Raw genomic sequence first — 25684 nt, 5'->3', positions numbered from 1 at the left:
AAAAATATATTGCCCACAGTGATTGTTATAAAATATTTATATTTATATTTCATAATCATAGGGACTCAAAATCATGGATAAATTTCATTGCACCTTTGTGGCATATTGAGGGTCAAAATGAAAAAGTTTTTTCAACCATATAAATATTTATTGATTCCACAATAAATAATATAAAATGATAATGATGCAGTCTTCTGTAGCGTCCGTGTCTAGCTGGTACAAAAATTTGCACCTGATAAAGAAAGAAGACTTAGGTATAACTTTGAAAAATAACATGAGGAAAAAAAAGAAACAAAATATTTTAATCATCGATTTGTATTGAAAACGCCATTTTTTTGCATATGTTGGATTTTCAGCCTGTGGTACTAAGCAACACTTCTTTTTCTCTGTCCATTGCTGTTGTTTTTTTTTCTTAAACCAATTCTGCTTATATGGGCAATAAAAGGCATAGCAACGAATTTGGGAGAGATGGAGTATCCAATAAGGTTCGTTATGATCACTATATTTTGAAATTTTATGAAATTTTTTTAATTTATGAATTTAGTAAAAAAAGGAAAGTTTCTCTTTTTATTAGATTTTGCCAGTCTGAAATAAAATCGGACCTTTAAATGTCAACATCAATAACTTAACAGGATTTTCCATCTCTTTCAAAGTCATCTCTAAAAATGGAAATATTTCACTGAGTTACATTCACTCAATGTATAACAGAAACTCATAAAAAAGAAATCCTAAATACTGACGTATAGACCAAGGATGACAGTTTAGTGCATCCATCTCAATATTAATAATATCGATTCTCGAACCTTTTTCACATAAAATGGGAGTACTTTGTTCAAATCCTTCAAAATAATTATTTGTAGGTACGGGGAGGCCGGTTTAAGAGGAACCTACACCTTATCGCCTATTTTTTGCACTATTTCAATTGTCAATTAACGCCATATATTAATACACGTATTTTCTAATTGGATGCCAATTTGCGATTTTTGGGTCCATTTTGAAAAGAAAACTTTAATTGAACACATATCCCAAACGTCCCAACATTTGTAGCCTACTCTTAACCCGGCTACCCTGTACATAAAAATTTCAAACTATTATATATTATTTATAATATTTTGTATAGTTTTGTAAGACATCCAATCAATTTCAAAGTGCGAAATACCAAAATGGTTTTAAAATATTGTATCTAAATAATGTCAAATTAAAAATTTAAAAAATGCTGTTAACTTTCGAGTAAAAGTCAAAATAGGATGACAAAGAGACGAAATGAAATATAATGTTAATAAATGATATTGAAAAGGACGAACCGAAAATATATTCCTTGCGGTTATAATTTGCTGAAATTTGTTCATCGCTACCTTCGCAGATTCTCCATTATAGGAAAATATTTTGCCAACAATTGTTTGGTTCATTTGGTATCAATGAAGATTGACCTATTTTTTCTGCTAAGCCTCGATTTTGCTGACGAGTTAGCAGCAACGAACGTACCAGTTCTGGCAACGATCCACCCCAAATACGGAGTAACCCTGGTGTTAATTGCGGGACTATCGGTGTCGCAAGGGAGCCCGTGGGATATGATCCCGATGAGATGCAACCTTTGAGTGCTCATGTCCAGCCACAGCAGCGGGCCTCCAGAATCACCAGCGCATTCGTGCCGTCCTTGAGAAAATGTACAAATCTGATCGTTGTTGATTTTCTCCCTCTGTTGATGCGCGCACTGCTGGTTCGAAATTACAGAGAGACTTGCCTTCCGTAGCACGTCCGAAGCGATCACAGATTTGTCCACACTACCCCATCCTAGTACAGTAAGAAGCATAAAACGAGATACATAGTTATCTATTTATTTATAATACAGGTTACCTATCAGATACCATAAGGCACCACAATATCTAGATTCCAGTTACGTCATAGCACGATATTTTTATCCAGTTCATTACTGGATATCGTAACTTGTAAAACTGCAAAAATATCTAAATTTAACGGATAACTAAATATTTTCAAAATGCCAGAACGATTTGGTGAAAAGGGGCAAGCCCTCATTTTAAAACTTATTTTACTCGAGAAAAAATGCATGGAAATCGCTTTTACCCTTAAACGCTGTACACAATAGTTATATTGTGTTCTGAAAATAATTAATTAGGTAGGTACTTTTCATGTCTTTTGATATAACGTAAACTTGCGTGAATATAAATCGTCCCACTCAAAATTTTTGACTGTTGCAATATGCTATTTGGAAGCCAATTTAATATGCTTTAAACTTATTATACACTTGAATTAATCGCTTTTGCAACTGGAATTTTCACATTGTTCGTTTTTAGCCATCTGGATAGCGTTCAAATTGTGTTAACTTGATGCATACTATACCGCAAAAACACCTCAAGTCATCGCTTTAATTGAATGTGGACTTCGCCAGCGACCACTGGATATGACTCGCAGCAGTTCGAGTCGAGTATGTCAATGGTATGAGGAGAGAGAAGGCGAATTACAACGGCTCGTGATGACCGCTTTATTCGTCACCTTAATGGGGTTCAAGTGCAAAAACACCACCATGAAGTTCGAAGAGCTATTAGTCAGTGGACAGTGAGAAAAAGACTGAAGGAAAATAACATGACCCCAAAAACAACTGCCATTGATCCAAAACTTACTCCAGCTCATCGACAAACACGCCTACGCTTTGCACGGGATCATTTGAGACCAATATGCCTTTTTTGTAATGACCGGTGAAAAATAGTGTATCGAAGACCAGAAGAGCGTTTGCAGAATGCTGTAATGAAGAGCGGAGCCTTTATGAAGGTGGTTCCTGCATGATATAGTGTGTAATTTCTATATATAGTGTATTTTCATCGGTAGTGGTGTCCATCGTCAAGGGGCAGGAATTTTAACAGATGCTAGGTACATCGAGGATATTTTATCAGATCACGTGGTACCAGATGTCGACTACATTGTAAGCATGACAATGCAAGACTGCACACCCCAAGGATCGTGCAAGATTACATAACAGATGTCGGTTTTCAAGTTGTGGAGTGGCAAGCATGCAGTCCCGACCTCAATCCGATAGAACATTTATCCCAACCTCGATCCGAGAGCTTATTGTTGCAGTATGGGAAGAGTGGCTTAACATTCCACAAAAAACAATACCGAACTTGATTAGATCTATGCCTAATCGAATATGAGATGTTATTAGGGCAAGAGGGGGTTTGTTTTTGGTTTTGGTTAGTTTTGGTTAGTTTATAGTAATAAAAAAAGTTAATTCGACTCGTGCAGTTATTTTACTGTGTTAAACCTAAAAATCAGGAATAAATTTTAATTTAATTCAGTATTAAAACATATTACTTCAAACATATTCTTTCAAACAACATAATTTTTTTATCTGATCAGTAGTTTCGAAAAATAAATAAATTGAAGTCGAAAATTCATTTCCACTCATGCTAGTTTACATAATATAAAAATTTTAAACAAAAATATTACTTTAAATTTGATATTGAAAACAAGCAAATGTTATTTTTTTTACTTTTTATTTTCGACATTTTATATATTTATATATTATTTTATATATTTATATTTGTTCTTTATGCACTGTATGTATTTATTGAGTTTTTTATTGCTTGCAGGCTTACAGATAGATACATTTTTTGAGATGTTTTTAAAAACACTTAATGATGTTAAAATTATGAGTTATTTCCCTTTTCTCTATTCTCTGTATTGTAAGAATAAGTTATATTTTGTAGTTCGGTTTTGTTTTTGAAAATATTTAAAACCGTTTTCAAAAATAACTGACTTCCTAAATGTTCTACAGAAGAATAATTTCTAGTGTTTTGGAAAAACATTTTATTTATTTAGTTATTATTATAAGCTACATGAGCATAGCATACGGACACGAATTTATACAATGTATGCGACAGGTATGAAAAAAAAATCCGCATGAACAATATAATTTGTGGCACTACTTCGTCATGCCCAAATTCTAATATCTATTTTTTCTGGTTTTAAATAAAAAAAATTGATTCATTTTTGATAATAATTTGTCCTTCTATATAGAAGAACATATCACAATTGAATAGCTGCGCAAAAAGTAACACGTAGTATTGATATTTCACATGGTCCTTTGATTGTTGGACTAAAAAGGTTATAATTTTCTTGGAAAAAATGCAGTATTTCAAGCCACAAATATCTGATCACTCACAAACCAGTGACATTTTAGAAAAAAATCATGAAAAACCAGAATGGTGTATTTTCATTCAATTCAATATGTTGACATTTGAATATTTAGTAGCTGATTATATAAAGTATAAACTATATAATTTTCCAAACTGTTAGCTTGTAATATTTTGGATTTAAGGATGAGTTGGTTATGAGAAATATTGGATATTAAATTTTCTAAATGAGTTGATTGTTCTTTCTAACAGTTTTATTTGATTAATTAAATTAGTTCTTAAATTATTTTGGTTTTCTTGTAGTTGTTTGATTTCTATATCCGCGTCAGATTGGTCTAAGTTTCCAGTAATACATTTAATAATAGAACCGATTGGGTTTAATAGGCCTCTTTTATTTCTTTTTATAGATGATGGATTGAGTTGATTAATTTGGTTTTCAATGCGTTTTACTAATGTTGCAAGAGGGATGACTGAATTAGAATATTCGTGACAATAATTAGTATTATTTTTAATCTGACTAATTAATATTTTTACTTGGTTATGGATTGCATAGAATTCAGCAACAGCTGGGTTTAAATCAAAAATTTGTATAAAGGAGAATTGGTTAGAGGTTATTTTTGCGGTATCTAGTTTATAAGGAAGGATTCCTGGATAGTTGTTCAGGTTGTGGATTTTTACTTCGTTTGCTCCGATGTTTGCTAGCCATAATAACAGTGAGAGAAGGACGATTTTCATTCCTGGTTGTCTCGTTTTCTTAATATAGTTTTCCAATAGGATGAGCGATGCTTGTCTCTTCCCTGGGCTACGTATGAAATTCGGACGATTTTTGTTCCTTATTTCGCACCAATAGGGTTGTGGACCATGCTTGTTCCTTCCCCTGGCCAATTAAGAACTTTGCAACCACTTGAACAGTTGTTTGTGTTGTTCGGATTTCGCGAATAAACTCTTTAGAGAGACCAAACATCGTCGATCACGGAAACCCACCGACTGCGCCAGTTTTCGTCATGAAAATGAATTTGATTTTTTAAAAAACTTTATTCAAGCGAGATGACAAAAAGCTAGCATTGTGGTTCGCACCGTTGTTTTATACAAACAAATTGCTGACACTTTGGGAAACTAGTAATACAATATGTACGGGAACCTCTATTCAGCGGTTTACAATGTTAAAGCGTTTATAACTCGTTTTTAGTTAATTAGATCGCCACTGCACTGGCATAAATAGTGAACTTTTAACAGAGAATTAAAATATGTATCTAAAACAAAATATCTAGTTTTTAACAGCGTGTCCTTTTTATTGCTTTTCCAAGATAAATAGTAGGCGAATCTTATTTAAATGAAAAACTCTACTTATAACTGATAATTTTTAACAAAATTGTCAACCTTTTTGAAATAGGAACTAAATAAGTTGTTGAAAGTGTCATCCACCTTGAAGCCCTTTCTTTATACTGCCACGTACTCCTTAAAGTACACTTCCAGTATTTCTTATTAAATCGCAAGAAGCTTTTGCACGATCTTTCAGCTCTTCTACAGTGTTATCTTGGGTGCGACAAACCAGACTTTTAAGGTGCCCTTATATGAAAATGTCCAAACTATTTACATCTGGCGACCTAAGGGGCAGTTGAGGTCCGCCGCGACCTACTCATCGATTATTAAATCGTGCATGAACCACATTCTATTCCTATATGATACTTCTTCAAGCAATATTGGCAAATCCTCTTCTACGCACCGGCGACAATTATGTCTATTTAGCCTTTCTGGCAGGAAAAAGGGTTCAATTAAGTAATTTCCAACAGTTCGAGCTTAAACATTTACTGAATTTTATTCTTGATCCTACAACAGCATGCGGGTTTTCATCAGCCCAAATATGGTTATTATATAAAATATCTGATTGCATTTTTCGAAAAGTTCATCAGTAAATAGTATATCTTGGTTAAACAAGGAATAATGCGCCATTTTGTCCACAATCCACTGACAAAATTTATTCAAAATTTTTCAAACCGAAACGTGCGAGATATTCAGATTATTTCCAATTTTTCTAGTAAGTTCAGGACTTTCATCAATAGAACTTAAAACTGTTTATTCAATTTTTTCAGTCAACCTTCTATGTAAATTTGAAAATGTTCGTTTTTCTGGTGTGACTCTATTAGGAAAGCGCTCGGATAAGTGTTGTCAAACAACTGTCAAACCACACTCTTGACAACAGAATTAATAACTCTAACAGACGCAGCCTACTTCATTAATAAGAAATAATTATAAAAATTTCAAAAAATACACCTCAGAGTTTATGTACTTCGCATTTGTACTTAGATTTTTCGAGGTATTTTAATAAAACATATAGAAAATTACTTACGCCCAAACTGTATATCGGATTGAAAAGAATCCAGGAATTAAATTTATTTAGATATGATTGGAGAGTGTAAGAATAATTTTTATATTAAGAGAAATTCGTGGCGTATCATCAATATCTGCCAAAATATCTATCGCCGCTGTCCTTTTAAAGTGGTGAGCTAAATAATGTCTCGTGATACATAGTACATGCATGCCAAATTTTATTAAAATATCTGAAGTGGTTTTAGATATATTAAAAAAAAATGTTTTATTTTTGAAAACTTTACCACCCTGTATCTTACAAGTTAAGACCTTTAGGACATATGAAGGTTTCTTTCAAATTACGGACACTCAATTAGAAAACACCCTGTATATAGTATATTATGCCACAAGTGTGGTAATAGTATATTATGAAACAAGTGCGGTAAACCGTTTAATAAACGAGTGAGTTATACTTTTTCAAGGACCGTAAGTTTTTGGGTACATTTTCAACACGAATACATTCACTGACATGACCGTCAGAATTAACAAACGTCAAAATTCAAAGCGTGGGAAATATCTCCGAAAACATCTGATTGCTCACAAACCCGTGCGGTAAAATCCTGGGAATGTTCAAAGTGGATTCGTTGTACACGGTAAAATGCTAGATCGGTGTACAGTTAGGTATTTTATATCTAAAATATATCAAATATAATATATAAATATATCTAAAATATATCAAGTTCAGCTAGAACAATATCTATGTGTGTTTCAGTCCATTTTGGCCACTGAAAAATATTTACTTTAAGGGCAAAATATTCTTCGGACAATCATATTTGGAGTCGTTTAATTTAAGATTCATACTGGGAACAACATTTTCATCAATTCAAAAACATGCACTTTCAAATTTGTTAGATATAAACTAGAGGGTTTTTCATTGGAAGAACTTACCTAGTGCCGTAACAACATCACCAACGAAATCGTAGTTCGTGTACCGGAATGGTAGGCATACGGGACCGACATACAAACTAAACACTATTTGGCTCTTAGTTTGAACGATCGCGATGTCATCGGTCACCGTATAGGTTTGAGTGTAGTTGGGGAAGATTTCGTAGGTGTTGACCAGATAAATTGCCGAATAAGGGCTGTTTCCTAAAAAGCGAATTATTCTTATGAATAAACTTAGGTCCTCTTCTAATCTCTTGATTTTATCTGAAGCTTTTATTAGTCTAGTTAATGAAATTAAAATGACGTAAATTAAACGTACTATTACTAAAACTATGTGATATAGCAATTGAAACTTGGTTTTTTGCTTATAGTTCTTAAACTAATAATTTTTTTGGATGTCGAAAAAAATTTTCCTTAAACTTAAGGAAACTTAACAAAAAACAAGTTAGATCCATTTTTAATAATTTTAATTTAACGTTGGAGCGCCATATTGCGCTCATGGCGTCGCAACAAAAAAGAAAATTCACCGTCATGTTGTATTTTTTTTTCGTTTGTCATTAACTAAAAGAAATGTTACCTAAAAAAAATAACTCCATTTGTTTATATTTTTTTTATAAACAAATGTACTATTTAAATATTTAATAAAAAATTGTTTATGTTTATAATTTTTTTTGCCATGTAGCGATTGTTTAAATAATAAAACTTTTTTTAAAACCATAATTGACAGTACACGAACATTTTTTATTAACAATTTCATTGTTTAATAATCATTGTTTAATAACAATTTGTTATACACAAATTGTTAACTTGTCTTTTTTTTTCTGAGACTATTAAAAATTAAAAACTGCCTCTGTCCCTGTTCATCAAAATACCAAAAAACAAATAGGTAGTACAAAGATTGCAGCGGCTAATCCGTTTGTGAACTAATATAACTTCACAACTGTTAGAGATACAACAATAAACATTTGGGTCATTTTTGTTGGTAATGAAATTGTCTTTCAGATAAGTCATTTACCAATTGCGTATCTACTGTTTGCCCGACTTGTTCTGCATTTGTTTATAACAATTAGAAATTTTTTTGGCATTTTTCAACCTTTTTATTACACTTCAATGCAGTTTTGTTCATCTGCAGTATTTTTTTTAAATTTTTTATCTGATTTATGTATTCTTTTCATCTTCTATTTTTTTTTTCATAATTTTGCTCTGCCTATTTCTTTCTTATAAATGAAACAAATCATAAAAAAGTTGCCAACTTGTTAAATTTATATGTCCTTGTCTTTTTGTTTGTGTGTTATATCTCTAACAGTTTAAAAGTTATATTAGTTTTTATTCGACAAATTAGCTGCTGCAAGTTTTGTACTATATATATTTTCAAACTATATTAAAAAATCGAATTAATTTTTTTCGGTATATTAATGTACAGGGACGTTTTTGTAATTTTTGGAAGTTTCTGAAAACAATTAAAGAAAATTTAACAATTTGTTTATAACAGAATTTCCCACACACCCGGTATTATCTGGATTCGGGAGTTGAAAGGAATACATACAAAATAAATTTGATGATATGCGTAAAGTTAAGTGGCTACTCTTTACTCACATTTTTAAAGGATCCACTGCATTTTATATTCATAAAAATATGAGGAGAGGAGATACTGAAGAATATACGTGCGGAGCGTTGAGCAATGAAGAAGAAATGAGGGTTTTTTACTTTACATTTATGATCGAGGATCCCAAATTGACATTAGCCGAAGATATTGGTGCGCATTAATCGTCGGTATTCGAAACCGTTACCAACGTTATAGCACGTATTGTGCAGAAATCAAATGTTTGGATCCTTACTTGAAGATCTACAGAATGTTAAAAATAGGTGTCAAGATAAGTTTAATTTTCCTTCAGCATTGGTGCTATAGTGCAGTCTATAGCACCAATAGCTATGTTCCTATACTGAAACCGTCTACTCACGGAGAAGAATATATCAACAAAAAACTTTGCTAGTATAAATGTGCAGGCAACGTGCAATTCAAATGAAAAGTTCACAAATGTGGATGGCTCTTGGCACAACATTATGCTATGGAACAGGGCTGGTGCTATTATGTTGGGAGACCCTGGGTTGTAGGGGGGTTATAGATACCCCAGAACAAAGTTCAAGCAATACACTGTCACAAAGAAAGCGAGTTATAATAGAGTGATGCTTCGATCGAAATACGAAAAGTGCCTTGTCTCATCGTGAGTTGCTTTATCTTGTACAATTTGGCTAAGCACCTTAATGATAAAGACTTTCAGGGCGATATTCCAAAAGAGGGCTTTCAAAAACTGATTGAAAACTAAGTCGTTTATTTAAAAAAAAAACAGGATATTATCTTCACAAATAAGGTTTGAGTCTCAGAAGAATCCAACAGCACGAGTCAAAACCCGCAAATCCGAGTGAAGACTCGTTACTATTTTTATGCATACTAAAATGTAGTAATTTTATTATCTAAGTATTTTATAGTACCTTAACCGCAGACCTTCGCAGGACAATGGTAACATCGTTCTTAAGAGTTTAATCTAAATGGTAATATGTTCGTGTATATTTCGGAGGTATTTGACTGTGATTCTTCCAGTAAGTACGTATTTATGTTCCCTGTTCTCTAGCTTGGACCGTGCGAGGCTGTTTGCACTGGATAGTTCAAAGGGTAATGGAAAGTACCTGTACTCTACTATTCTTCTTCTTGTATTTTTGAGTCTTCTACATAGTTCTTCGATTCTTTTTTAAGACTATAGGTTATATTGGCGGTAGGTAAAGGTACGTCATAAGAATACAAATAAATATTTGTTAGAATCTTACAATTAAACATTTTTTGAAGGTTCCCTTCTTTTAACACTTTAAAGTGTTGTCAGATACCTATCCTAAAATGTCCTTTTTATTATTTACTTTATGCTCATTTCTCATTTGAAACATTTTGTCTATCAAACAAATCCTAAGTGTATTAGATATAAATATAATTTAATATCATAAACACAAACACTTTTAATAGCATCACTTCTAATCGAACTCTCACGGTCAAGTAAACATCTTCTTTCTCAGATTTCCAGATAGAAAAAGTCAGTCTAACTCAAGTCTCAGTTTCGAATAGGTTACGCGAAACCTGCTATATACTTGTAATAATTTTAAGACTCAAAATAAAATAGTTAAAAAACTTTCACGTCGAAAATACATTCCTAGTGTCATTTTTGAGTAACACAACAGTGTGGAGACCGTGGAATAAAGCAAATGTTGTCCTGTTAGAAGAAGACATGGGACACAACGCAGAAGTTGAAGTCGAAGTGGAGGTGATAGTCGAACCTAATGACAATTTAGAAGACGAAACTACCTCAGCAAATAAAAAAAGGGTCCATTTGTCTTCGGTTGCTAAACAAATTTTCTTGAATAAAGTCAACTGTAAGAAAAATTGTTGCAAATGGGATAGTCAAGAGGAAAGTGAGATAAGATGCTGGTACTTCGCGAGTTTTTAAAGAGTAACACTCAGATCTAATTATTCGTATAATCTAGTACGCTTGTAAAGTAAATAGTGTTTTAACCCTAGAAGAACTGCATAAAAAAGTACTGACATACTTAGTTGTGCCAAAGAGCCGTTGCGTACTTTCTTGAAGAAAATCGATTTAAATGCAAATTGTAACGAACACGCATAGTCGGCCCACCTGGACGTACCATCGTAGGCCCTGACCGCTGTGTCAGTTCGGACGCGAGTGTCAGTCGAGATTTTACCTCGTATAACCGTTTAAATTCTGTTTTAATCCCGACAAACTGTTCCTGGTTTTATAATTATAAATACCATTTGCTTGAGTGCGGGTTGTTACTCTAAGTAAGCGAGTGTAACAAATTGAAAAATTTTGAGAGCAAAATGGGCTTATAGTGTACTCAGGCGAAACATGGTTCGACCTCATAGCCCAGTCATATTAGGGGTTTCACCTCGGAATGAAAGATAATAAGCTATAAATTGATATGACCCTTTGTTTTGTCATTCTAAATGCTGTCTCAAAAGTCACAAACGATATCGTGTGCGCGTCTTAAGATATTCAAGGTCGAAGGTCACAAAAATCGGTTTTTCGCGAATATCTGGCTTCCTATTGCTTAAATGAGATTTGCACTTATTATAAAAGTTGTAGACTATAAAATTCCCTACAACTTTTGTTTAAACTTTTTTTTCATACGACCAACCGTTTTGGGGGTAGAGCGCGAAGAGTGCACAGCGTACAGCCATATACGGCCTAAAGCAAGGTCAAGCGTGAGTTATTGTTATCAGTACGTTGTATAAAGTCAATTATTTACTTGAAAATTATAATTATTAAACAATATCCATTATTTATGTATAATTATTAATTATTTATATTTAATTATAATAATTAACTTGATTATTTATATATTTCATATTCAACTATTTAAGTATAGAATATTATTAATTCTGGATTATATATTTTAATTTAATTTTAAATTAAAATGACAGTAAGAGAAGATATTTTACACATATCTTTATTTATCATTAAATATGGCTTATTATACATTTATTAAAATGTGAGTGTCCCGGCAATGAATAGAAAAGGGCATAGGGTAGGGACAAGTATTTCCAGGTATATAAGTATTGAGAAATTTACGCGTTTTAAAGAAAACATAAGTAATATCGTTTTAACTTAAAATATAACTAAAATATATAATCCAGAATTAATAATATGCTATACTTAAATAGTTAAATAAGAATAATTATATATAAATAATCAAGTTACTTATTTTAATTAAATATAAATAATTAATAATTAGTACATAAATAATGGACATTGTTTGATACCCCAAAAACGGTTGGTCGTATGAAAAAAAAGTTTAAACAAATGTTGTAGAGAATTTCATAGCCTACAACTTTTATAATAAGTGCAAATCTCATTGAAGTAATAGGAAGCTAGATATTCGCGAAAAAACGATTTTTGTGAACTTTGACCTTGAATATCTTAAGACGCGGACACGATAGCCCCGTATCATTGTATATTTAACCCGACTGACATGATCTGGTCTGAACTGAAAGCAATTATAGGAAGAAATAACGCTGCCCCTAAATTTAGTGACAGTATCATAAACCTAATTCGGCAACTGTGAAAAACGAGTAATAAAAGAAGAAAATATTTACTGAGAACGATTGTGGCGGAGTTGACGACAGTAGCGATAGTGACGATTTTTTAAGTGACTGATACTGGCTCATAATATGTTTTATATTAATAATGATGCGATGTAGAAATATAATGAAATAGAATGTAATAAATTGTTACTGCACTAATCTTTTTATGTACATCCTCCACGAAAAAGATTGAAAACATACTTATATGCCACTTGTTAGAATGGGTAAATAAATTCCTTGGAGGGTCCTGGATTGGTTACGGATACGGATCTGCTCGGCGGGGTGTTCTATAAGGGTTTTGGAGTAATAAACAATAGGCAAAGTTAATCACTTGATCGGTTATAAAAGCACTATATTTCTGGTCCACTATACACCCTCACATATAGGAGCAGTTACTCGTTACAATGTGAAGTCGCTACTTCTAGGAGTCTACTCAATTTTGACTTAAAGGTTGTTGAATGAAACCCATTAAGCAGATATCGGCATTTCGATCCCTCTATAGAACGTGTTTATTTTGGACGAATCGCACACCACCTGACGATATCGCATTACCTGAAGAGATGTTATGCTCTCCTACCAATACCGAAAACGTGCTGGAGTCGATACCGTAAACGCAATGGCCGGCGGTTAAAACGAAAAAGTCAGAGATTATGCTAGCCCCGCAAAATAAGCTGCGATTGCCCACGTATACCAGTCCAGCCATCGAAGGGTACTCATTGACTCCCGTTTGTTGTCCCCCCAGGATTGTAGCCTAAAATACGAACGTTTTGCAATAACAAGATCATTTCTAGAACTGTTGGATGCAACAAAAATTAATTGTTCTGTTGGAAAAAGTTTTTTAGTTTACTAGTAATACGATACGTCTAAATAAGTTGAAACCATCTTATTAATTTCAGGAAAAACTCATTCTTTTTTAAAATACCATTTACGTTTAACAATATCAAAAATTGTTATTAAAAAAAAGTTGATCAAAACTAAAAACTGCCTTCAAATATTTGCCTCCATTTATATTGCTTTTGCAGCATTGTATTTCAAAAAGAAACAGCTGCCTGGTTTCTTGCCCTATAGGGACCACATTGTTTTTATATCGTGCTCCTGCGGACCACTACGGAACTTCGCAAAATCGATGTAATTTTCTCGTGCAACCTGTATAAAATGTCTTTCACGTCTTGCCGAACTTGAAAGTTACGCTAAGCTTTGCTAAGTGTAAAAATTTTTACCCGTAATAGCGATTTCCAATAATAATTTTTCAAATATTTTGCGCACTCTGTATGACAGGTGAAAATTGCAACTCTCTCTCGACACAGTATGCAATATTGTTCAAACCAAATTAACCCATCTCTAACAGTTATTCATTTATGGCCAATAATTTACCCACAAAAAGCGGAAATTTTCGACTTTGTGAATTTTTGCCCAGACACGACACACCTTGTATATAATTCAAAGAATGTACGAAATAGAGGTTATATATGAATTTTTCCAATAGAGTAAATGGTTTTCGAGAAAATACTTGTTTTCTGAAACCAGTACGTCGCAATATTAAATGACGTCATCGCGTATAGACAAAGCGTAAGGAATAGTGATTGTCATAGGGATTTTTTCAAATATCAGGAGAGTTTGAACCGGTTAGCCAAATTTACGCATTTTGGTTTGCGCTTTAATAGAACGATTTTTACGGTACTTTAAATTTTTGTCAATTATTGAAAAACCCTGTATGATTTCGAAAAAATGCCCAAAATAACAGTTATAGTACTGGATTTTTGTTTTTTATGGTTTTTTTTTATGGCTTCCATTATTATCATATAAAGCACACTAAAGACAAATACAATCTACTAAACTAACCAAAATACACCTTTATACTAATCAGCGGTATGACGTCACGATTATTCTCGTTTCTTAGTCAAAGTTTCTGATTCGGCTCCAACCTACTGAGACATATTGTATAAGTTTAAATAAAATTGCATTAGCTGAAGTTTGTTTTACCGTCTGCTGCCAACCACAGTCGCAGTCGGGAAAGTTTTGTGTCGCCCGTACCCCCAGTTCTTTTGGACTGTCCTTGACAGCGGTCATGATACAACGGAACTGTCCACCAGGAGAGGTAAGCGTCGAAAACAGTCCTGAAACGTAACACATATTTTACAATATTGGCATGGTCCTGAAAACCCGTAAATATTGGTGTTCAAATCAAAGAAGACTTAACAAGAAACCAAATGTTTTCTTTGAAAAGCTCGTGGGTGTTGAACCGAAACATTTACGTTAAAAAAATGACTTAGTTCATAGAATTATCAACATGAGAGACTTAGTGAATTTACAGGAAAATGACGTCACGCCATAATGAAGTAAAATGTATAATTATTGACAATAATTTTGATATAATGTTCCAATCTGGCTCTTGGAATGTGATATCTCTGGACCATTTGATTTTCCTAATTACTATTTTTTTAGAAAAGATCTGATTGGAAGGGACGATGGTGTTGCTCTTTATGTCAAGCATGAGCACAAGATTGATATTACAGAGTTTGACTTTGACGTTAAGGCGCAATTAGAATGTATTTTTGTATCAAACATTGATGTGGTATGTGACTGTGATCTAATTTCTGTAGATAATGTTTCTGATTGCAGATTAACATATTGCCGAAATACAATTCCGGTTGTTCCTAAAATTATTAGATATGGTTGTTTTAAAATTTTTAATTTAAATGATTTTTTGAAATGTATATACACCGTGTGCCAAATAAAACGATTCACTCTACGATCTGGAAACCCATAGGAGATACGAAAAAAAAATATTACAAAAGTTTCTTGGACTCTCCTCAAGTTTTAAAATATTATAATTTTCGACGATACACATCCACCACATCAACTTTGTTATTTTAAATGGAATACCATATATATTTCGAGATTTTTGGAATCCTTAATTAAAATAACGGTCACTTTCCCATTCAAATTTTGTATAGTTTAAGCAGAAATTGAGGTTACGTGTTTTTCTTTTCATTTTTTGATTGCTTCGTATAAAATTGTGTTGTGACGTTACTGATACAGGTGTTGCCAATAAAATTTACCCACAGACTAAGGAAATGATGCGCTACTCAATCAGTTTGACAGATGCGTCTCAGCTTATACAGGGTGTACCAAATAGGTAGTGCCGTTTTGGCGAATTCAATTAACAAAATCCTAAGGTTTTCAAATGGAACACACTATATTTTTATTCAGATATCAATTCTAGGACAAAAAATATAGTAAGTTTGTAATTTTTCTTATATTTAAAATTTACTTGCCTTTTGAGATATTCGAAGTTTAAAAAATTTTGAGGTTAAAGAATTAGACATGCGATTCTTGCATTAATTAATAGTGATGCGGTTAGAAATGCGGTCTCCAGTATTGTGACTATACAATGTGTATTGCAGAGGATGGAAAATATATCGAAAATATATTGCAGTATTAGCAACTTTAAGGTTTTTTGTTTTGTTATTAGCTTCTGTTTTTTTGTTTTACAGATTTGTTTAATCGAATTTGTTACCTTGTTTAGTTAGCCGATGAAATTTTATTTTACATCTTCAGGAGAGTCCAAGAGACTTTTATATGAAACTTTGTTTCGTAGCTCCTATGGGTTTCCTGATCGATTTATTTGGCACACGCTGTACAGCTTGACTTGAGGTATATTATAAATTATACAAACACAATATTAGTGATAAAATTAGCACATTTAACAACCTTATGTAAGATTTTCTTAGTTAAGGAAGGAACTAAAGCACATACCCCGTGGCTAACGGTCACCATAAAAAAGAGACACTGTGTTAATTAAATTTAAAAGAACAAAGGATCCTAACTATTGGAAAAATCACAAATTTTTAAGCAACTTTACATTACCCATGATAAGACGAAAAAAAAAAAGAAATATCTTGATATTGCATGTGTGGAAAATAATATTAAAAAAAGTTGGTTGCCAATAAAGAGTTTTGACTTTCTGATTCTAGTAATTTAAATCATTATTTCGGTACATTTATTCAGCACATTTCCGCTCGCAATGAGAAAATCAACTTTTTTTGAGAACAATCTTTACAATAATAAACTGCCATTTTCTTTTAAGCTTTCAACAATAAGAGAAGTGACAAATTTTCGCATCGGGTGCAAATTCTGCCGGGGTGCCGCAGGGGTCCGTTTTAGGTCCTCTATTATTTATTGTGTATACTTCGGACATTCTAGAATCATTAACTCTCTGTAAAATTCGACGATACCCAAACTTATTATTTTTTTGATGATTATGATGGTCTTTCGGAGGGATCTCATTATCTCAGCATCTCATTTAGCCCAATACCGTGCACTGAGTCCGGATGGATCAGGGCCGTTCCGAAGACCCCCAATCTTGCTCATGTCAAAGCAGGGTACTCGGTGAGCAGATGATACGGGGTCTTCCATGCACCACCTGCACTCCAACATGCCTCCTAAGCCTGCAATGCCTTGTGTAGGCCCCTGTTAGTGCTCTACACTCCCTTCTGGTCAGTTCATGCAGCTTCCTGGTCCGAGGGAAGGCGGGCCCATCCATCATAACCCTCGCCTGCCTCATTCCCGGCGCAACCCTCTAGCCTACCCCTTTGCACTTCTTTATCAACAAGAAGCGCGTGCGCACTGACTTTAGCGCCATAAGTGCAGCCCTACTATGAGAGCCGAAGAATATTCCCGTTGTCTCCGTAGTACGCTCCAGTTCCAGGCCAAATCTCCCATTCTGGACCCGTCCTAGTACCAGACAAGTTCCCTTGATGGGAAGAGAAAGGTTAATTTGTCACAGAAGGTCATCTCAGGGATCATGTCGTCACTTGGCATTCCCATGACACCGCGATCCCCGGGCCAGCCCTCAAAAATGTCGTTCCCTCTCTCCAGAGCCCGTAACCCGCTAGCCTATCTTTCGGAGGTAGAACAAAATATAAATCCCGATTTGAGAACTTTGGATGAACTCTGGAAAGGCCATAATCTGGTGTTAGACCTTACAAAATTTTCATTTTTACTTTTAAGGAATAAAAATGAGATGAATAGGACCAAAAATTCATTAAATATTTTAATTGATGGCAAAGTGCTTAACTTCGTTAATAATGCTAAGAACTTGGGCATTTGTTTAGATAGCGAGCTAAGATTTAAAGAACATTTAAAAAAAGCTAAGATAATGAAAGTGAGTGCACAATTCAAAAAATTCAAAACCAATGTGTGCCCTTTGTGTATGGATTAAAAAAATATGACAGTATTTTTAATTTTTATTAACAAACTGGATGGCTTAGGATGGAGTCTGTACTTTTTTGATCAAGAGTATAAACGATCCCGATACTCCGTCCTCTATTTGGGAACCAATACTGTTTAGACGCGAAATACATAGCAGGAATGTTAGTGAAATCGTTCGGAGGAGTTTTTCGTGTTACGCCGGAAAGTATTATAAGTAGAGTATTATAATTAAATATAACATAGGTTTTTTCAGTTTTTTTTTCAGTTTTTCTCATGCAGTTGTTATAACCATGCTTTTAAAATTCGTAGCTGGGATAGGACGTCTCGTCAATTTGTAAATTAAAGAAGGTTGATTGTTGATGAAAAATAAGCTATTTAAATCTGATCGAGTTGTTTTCAAACAGAGAATTAGCAGATATTCATTTTGTATACGGCTTTTGAAATGGCAAACTGTATATTGTTTCTTCTTCTAAAATTATATATCATTTTAAAGAGGCAACACTTTCCAAATAAAGAGATGATGCAATTTCAGAAGTAGAATTTGTAATTTCGGATTAAAAATTTGAAACATTTTGAAACAAGACAATGAAAAATAAATCTTGAAAATATCATATTCATTTTTCAAGCATATTCAAATTCTTGCTTTAAACCAGTGTCCTTAATTTAAAAACACTTAAATTTATATCGAGTAGAAAATATTGAATATATACGTAACCTACAATTGAGAATTTTCTCAAAATTGCAACCCCAACCCCGCGAAAGCTTCCTTCCTTGCTTTATTTTTCTACTTCCGATTTAATTCAAGACCAATTACCGATAGTAAGGGTGTTTGCCCGGGAAATAGCGGAAAACGATCCGTTCCCACAGTAATTATGTGCGTCCTCAAGAGTCTGATGACCGGTTGACGATACAGCCAGTTTGTCACCTTGGCAATTTGGGGACTGCAACAAAAATTGTACTCATTTAAACAAACCTGTATTTTTCTAAGTATTACACCGGTCAATAATTTTATTTTTGGGTTTCTTTTCTCATGCGCAAATTCTGATTTTAGTCGATGAAAAACATTCAAATTCCCATATTTGGTTCATAAAGTTTGATTTACGTCGATAAGTATCCTTCAATTTATTTTCTAAGTCAAAGATTTAACTTAGACACTTTGATTGACCTGAAAATAAATTGTCTTATTACTTTTTACAAAACTTCTGGATTCCTTCTGCGCCGGTTTTTGCTGAATCGAACTTGCTGACGCTTCCCCAATCATCCTGTTGGCTTCTTCAGAGCTTGACTTAAACTGACTCGCATTTTACTCTGTACCTATATATTGTTTGAAGGGGGCGGAGCTAAATGAGGAGTATAAACACGGTCTCGAATGACTGATTCCCAAATTGGTGACAGATAAAGACCTGAGTCGCGGTTAAGATTGTTAGGTTGTTGATAGATTTCTATAGACTCTCGGATTTTTCGTTGGTAGAAGAATTGATTACATGCAAGAATTTTAGATTTATGAGTGACTTTTGGACAAGTGGTAAATGTGGTTTTGACGTTATACTTCTTTAGAACTTTGAACGTGACGAAGGACCACAGTGGCAAGTGTAGGATTGCTTTCGGCATCATTGCTATTGGAAGGTTGTGGTGAAGTGTATTTTTTGATGGAATGCTTAATATATTTAATGCGGAAATTATTAGAGAGAAGAGCAGAGGTAAGGTGTTTATATTTTTACGGCTCTGTGAACAAGAGAGTTGATAACCGATGATTTTTGGGCCGGCTGGTGATGTGACCATGCATTAAAGTATCGGTCTGTGTGCGTAGGTTTTCCGAAAACACCATGACAAAATGTTAGGTATGATTTTCTATTGATAAGAATATCTAAGAATGGAAGGTTATTATTAGTTTCCACTCAATGGTAAAACGTATGTTAGTGTGTATAGAGTATAAATGTATAAGAAAATCTACTACGGTTTCTTGACGTTGAGACCAAATCACCAAAGTATCATCGACGTAGCGTTTCCAAAATTTTGGTTTTAGATGAAAGGTGTCGACAGCTTTCTTCTCAAAGGCTTCCATAAATATATTCACGATGACTGGTGATAGTGAAGAACCCATAGCTGTTCCTGACGTTTGTTCAAAAATTTGACCGTTATAAAAAAATATGTTAATTAAGGTGCGAAGGTTTGATTCTCGGATTTTACTCAGCAAAAACCGACGCAGGAGAAATCCAGAAGTTTTGCAAATATCTTTGAAAAATTAATTGTCTTATTATTTGTAGGTCGCAACATTGTAAGCTGTAACTGGTCTATCTCAGCTGCAACAACTGTATTTGTGTATTGCTGAGTTAGAAAATGGCATCAAGGCAATTCCAATGTGATTTTGATTCATTTTGTTTTATTTATTGTCAATTCACTAATTAAAATAAAAAATTTGCTTTGTCAACAAATTTTAAGCTCTGCGAAATCTATGAAGCCTATTTAAAAGTGGGTACCACCATTTGCCTGTATTAATTGTAAAAATACGTTAGAAGGTAATAAACTGTAATATAACATTTTTAAAAATGTCGACCAAATTTAGATCACAATAGCATAATTATGTTATTCCTTGGTATAGAGGACAAAACCGACGTATGAAGTTTGCGGAGCCAAGACTTTGGAGGGAACCTAGCGATCATGACTGTTATTTTTGTATGGTTAATCCAAGTAAGCGTCGATCTGGTTAAAGTTTTGGAATTTTTTTTTTTCTTATCTTCCTTCACAAAGTTTAAAAAAATCAGATACATGACTAATAAAATCCCAAAGTTTTGACACGCATTTTATCAGTCAAAGTGATTTTTATGATTTAGTCCGAACCTTAAAGCTCTCCAAGAGTAAAACGGAAATTCTAGGTTCGCGACTAAAGCAACGTAACTTGCTCGAAGACGACGTAAAATAACAAATTAAAATTGTTAATGTTTTTCACAAAAGAAGTCGGTATTTGTTACTGTAATAATGTGACTGAATTGTTTGAGACAATTAGAATACCCTTCGTAGCATCTGACTGGCGGCTTTTTATCGATGGTTGTTCAAAAAGTTTTAAAGCAGTTCTGCTTCATAGGGAAATGAATTTTCTAGTCTTCCTCTAACGCATTCTGTATTGTTGAAAGAAAGCTCTGACGGTGTGAAAATAATAATAGCAAAATTGAAATACACGGAATACCATTAGCCAGTGTTCGGTGATGTTAAAATGGTGGGTTTTCTGATGGGAATGCAAGGTGGATATACTAAATATTCCTGTCATCTTTGCTTATGGGATAGCAGAAAACATTTAGTGGAAAATGTATTGATGCCGTCATTACATAAAAAAATGGGTTTAATGAAGCGATTTGTGAAAACTCTGAATCCGAATTCAGCGGTTTTTAAGTATTTGAGAGAATTTTTTCTCAAATTATCTGAAGCTAAAGTTAAAGCAAAAATTGATGACTTCACCAATCTTCTTAGTGCTTGTGAGGAGTTTTAAAGCAGTAGTTGATAATTTCTACGGATATCATAGGACAGACAATTATGCTTCAAACAATATAGGCTTTATCTTTTAGACGAATTTAAAGATTACATGCGTGCCAGTTCGAAGAACAAGGAGAACGTTTTCACCAAGATGTGATGGGCTTTGAATGGCGTTATCAAGGCCAGAGCAACTAGAATATGAGAACCCATACGCACACAAAAGAAATGCGAAAAATATTCATTTTTAGACACTTATTTTTTGTTGTTTTACTTTTACATTCTATACTGACTATAACTTAAAGAAAAACTACGAAAAAACCGTAAAATTTTGATATTAAAAAAACAAAGAAAAATTGCTCTAATTTCTAAAAAAGCAAACTTGAATTCAAAAAACATTAACATGTATGACCCAAAAATTGTGTTGATCGGTGTTGGTCCACTACAAAAAATATTTTCTAAGATTAATTACAAGATTCATTTTTGTGGTTAATTGTGTTGTTGTTACCAACCTTCGGCAATGAAACATTGGTACAGGACAAGCTAATTCTGGTACCAATCGCACTTTTAGCCACCCATCTACACGATGATCCCCGCCTATAGTTTTGAGGGTATTCTTTGTTGTGGATGTAGTACTCCTTCCCGACTATCATTTCCGGATTGATATCGCAATTAGGATCGATTGCTGCGTCCATCGACACCAGAAGATTCAACAGGGTTGCCGAAATCAATGCGCTGCTTGAGAAACTCCCTAAATAACAATATGTAGAAATTTTAAACACAGGGGTGTAACCAGTATCATTTCGCTATTGATCGTTAAGCAATACATTGATTCCAATAAATTTAATTTTCTACTTTTTGTATTGTCGCCAATAATGTGTTTTTCTGTGTAGCATAACTAGAACCTAGACTATTGTTTTTCATTGTTTTTAAACGCTATTTTATGTTCATTAATGCGTTTCTTGAAGGATATACCTGTTTGTCCAATATAAATTTTAGGACAGGATCCGCATTTCAACCTGTAGACCTCAGATTTTGGACATTTCGTTTTATTGTTTTTTAAAAGTTTTCCTATTGTGTTGTTAGTTCTGAAAGCTATTTTTAAACCACATTTGAATAAATGTTTTGAAACTTTTTCACTGGGTTCTCCTATGTAGGTCATTGTTTTAAATTGTTCGTGTTCTGTATTAGGTTTCGGATAAATAGATTTTACTGTTGTCTGGATTGTAGCCGTTTTTCAGTGCAATTTGTTTAATGATATTAAATTCTTTGTTGTAATTTTCTGCTGAGAGTGACGCGAAAAAATCTGTTGCCCCTCACGACTCTCACAGCACGTCGGGAACAGCTATGGTCTAGTCGTTGCGAATATATTTATGGCCTTTGAGAAGAAAGCTCTAGACACCTTTCATCTAAAACCAAAATTATGGAAACTACGTCGATTAGTAGATTTTTAACTTACGTTTTACCATTGAGTTGGAAGTTAATAATAACATGCCATTCTTAGATATTCTCATCAACAGAACATCACACTTAACATTGGGTCATTGTGTTTACAGAAAACCTACGCACACAGGCCGATACCTTAATGCATGCATCAAAAAATACACTTTACCACAACCTTACAATGGCAATAGCACTGTGGTCCTTCCTTACAATCAAAACATCATTGACCACATATCAAAAGTTCTAAAGAAGTATAACGTCAAAACCAGATTTACCACTTGTCCAAAAATCCCTCAACATCTTCGGTCCGTCAAAGACAAAATTCCATTTGAGATGCCAGGAGTTTACAGCATTCCATGCATATGCGGCAAAAAGTACATTGGAGGGACCCGACGAAAAGAACACGAACGAGCCTTGCGATTAAGACAAATAAACTCATCAGCTGTTGCCGAACACACTCATGAAACCGGACATAAAATTTTATTCGATTAAACTAAAATGCTTGCCTCTTGCAGCTCTTCTACCAACGAAAAATCCGAGATTCTATACAAATTTCTTGTTCACAGAGCCGTAAAAATATACCTTACCTCTGTTCTTCTCTCTAATAATTTTCACATTAAAGATATTAAGCGTTCCATCAAAAAATACACTTCACCACAACCTTCCAATAGCAAAGATGCCGAAAGCAATCCTACACTTGTCACTGTGGTCCTTCCTTACGTTCAAAACATCACTGACCACATATCAAAAGTTCTAAAGAAATATAACGTCAAAACCACATTTACCACTTGTCCAAAAGTCACTCATAAATCTAAAATAATTGCATGTAATCAATTCTTCTACCAACGAAAAATCCGAGAGTCTCTAGAAATCTATAAACAACCTAACAATCTTAACCACGACTCAGGTCTCTACCTGTCACCAATTTGGGAATCAGTCATTCGAGACCGTGTTTATACTCCTCATTAGCGCCCCCCTCAAACAATATATAAGCATGTACAGAGTAAAATACGAGTCAGTTTCAGTCAAGCTCTGAAGAAGCCAAGAGGATGATTGGCGAAACGTCAGCAAGTTCGTCTCAGCAAAAACCGACGTAGGAGGAATCCAGAACTTTTGTAAAAAGTATTACAGTATCCTGTGGAAGTTCTTTTGAAGAAATGAAAAAATAATAATAATTAAAAATCCTGAACTTAGTACTAGAAAAATTGGAAATAATCTAAATCTCTTGCATCTTTTGGTTTAGAAAATTTTGCACGATTTTCTATTGTACCCATATCATATTCAGTCCGAGTCGAAACGTTGCTTCCCAGAGATTTTCTATTGGGTGTTAATTTTTGTCAATGGTTTTTGGACAAAATTGCGCATTTTCCTTAGTGTGATAACGAAAATTGGATATTTTTTCTTGCAGAAAGACTAAATGACCATAATTATCGCGGGATTTTGGAAAAGGATTTTTCCAATATTGGTAGAAGAAGTAACACATTAGGAACGGAATGTGGTCATGTATGACGGCGCGCCTGCTTACTTCAATGTGGCACTAAGAGAATATTTAAATCACACATTTAATAACAGATGGGTGGCCCTCAATCTTGGCCCCCTAGTTCCCCAGATTTAGATGGTTTGGACCTTTTCTTATGTTGCATCTTAAAAGAGTTCAACCGTGTATCCATCAAGGTGGAGAATATTCTGTAATCCACTTTTCTTCAAAAAGGTTGTTGTTAATTTATTAACAGATAATTTTGTTAAAAATTTATAATAGTAGATAGTGCTTTTTTTTAAATTAAATAAGATTCGTTTATTATCTCTTTTGTTATTAGGGTATTTATTTCATTAAAACTGTAAAACTAAAAGCAGTCTTCCAATATATTTTTTGCTGAAGGATACTACCTGGTAACTAAAAACTAGACATTTTGTTTAAGACATTTTTTTTTTCACAAAAAAAAATCTCAATTTAACCAGTACAGTGCCGACATAATTAATCGACTTTTAATTTGTTCATAGACACTCTGTGACACGGCATTTATGGGCAGATTTTATCTCTCAATTTTTATTTAGTCCGTAGCATGGTTTTTACTTAAAAATAAAAACTAATTTATGCAAAGATGAGACTTTTATTAAGAAATTATTTTTTTTAGAAATGATTGAAGATTGATGATTGAATGATTGGCGTGTTTTAAGAAAATCGTAGTGCACTCAAATCCTCCTGATGTGTGCCTAATTTTATTAAAATATCTGAAGTGGTAGTACAATACCTCAAAAATTACAATTGTTGTAAAAAATAAATATTTTGGTGGGTCGGGTGGAGACTGGACACCTTTTGTGGTACAAGCACTCTAATTCCATAACAAATTGAATCTAATTTATTTAGCAGATAATCAATATGTTCAGACCAATCAAGAAATTCGTCAATTTGTAAACCTAAAAATTTAGTGCTATTTACAATACTAATGTTTTCTTTAAATATCTCCATTCCTAATGCTATTTCAACTCTACATAATTTAGTTCTAAACATAATTAAATTCGTTTCCTCTTTGTTTAATATCAATTTATTTCCTAGAAACCAGTCATAAGCCCTTGTAAAAATCTCGTTGCCTTTATCACTAACCTCAGTGAGATTATTTCCACCTACAAGCAGGTTGGTATCATCGGCATATTTCTAAATATACTCATTAACCGGATACCCACTTTTTGGACTCACCTTGTATAAAAAAAATATCAAGAGTGCATATAGACAAGTTACAATTTATTTTGTTCCTTATAGTATATTATTTTATTGCTCGACGATAATTTTGTGAAATTTTCAATAAAAAACAACCGCTATCAACATTTTTAGAAATTTTTGAAAGTGATTTTGCCTAAATAGACTTTGCACAATTAATTTATTAAATAATCCGTTAGCAGTTTTTACAAAGAAAAAAAAAAGCGATACAGCTTTCATCTGGTGTGCTATTGCGTTGTACTCACCCATGTTGTCGTTGACACAACACTAAACCGTACGATGGTTTTG

General features: G+C 33.5%; 1 protein-coding gene across 2 annotated transcripts; it reads right to left on the bottom strand.

The window, feature by feature from the left end:
- Positions 1-147: 147 nt before the first annotated feature.
- On the bottom strand, positions 148-25684 carry LOC132707564 (venom serine protease-like). Of its 2 annotated transcripts, XM_060679467.1 has the most exons (8): positions 25642-25684; positions 21747-21985; positions 18581-18707; positions 14536-14669; positions 13105-13303; positions 7410-7610; positions 1486-1794; positions 148-232 (listed from the first exon to the last, which is right to left on the bottom strand). In XM_060679467.1, exons 1-8 carry the CDS (start codon positions 25643-25645, stop codon positions 210-212), a joined length of 1236 nt encoding a protein of 411 aa, XP_060535450.1. In that variant the 5' UTR covers positions 25646-25684; the 3' UTR covers positions 148-209. The 2 variants fall into 2 exon arrangements, with proteins under 2 accessions (XP_060535450.1, XP_060535449.1); XM_060679466.1 differs by lacking the exon at positions 148-232 and having other exon boundaries at positions 1385-1794.

The sequence above is a fragment of the Cylas formicarius genome, unplaced genomic scaffold, assembly GCF_029955315.1.
Source record: "Cylas formicarius isolate icCylForm1 unplaced genomic scaffold, icCylForm1.1 PGA_scaffold_9__14_contigs__length_23061073, whole genome shotgun sequence".
NCBI lineage: Eukaryota > Metazoa > Arthropoda > Insecta > Coleoptera > Brentidae > Cylas > Cylas formicarius.
The sequence above is the reverse complement of the archived record's forward strand: the minus strand, read 5'-3'. Positions and strand labels throughout refer to the sequence as shown.

Excerpts from the sequence above, each read along its gene's own strand:
- LOC132707564 (XM_060679466.1), bottom strand. Across the intron at positions 18,708-21,746 it reads CCAATGTTTCATTGCCGAAG|TCCCCAAATTGCCAAGGTGA; the intron begins GTTGGTAACAAC and ends TTTTTGTTGCAG. Across the intron at positions 7,611-13,104 it reads AGAGCATAACATCTCTTCAG|GAAACAGCCCTTATTCGGCA; the intron begins GTAATGCGATAT and ends TTCGCTTTTTAG.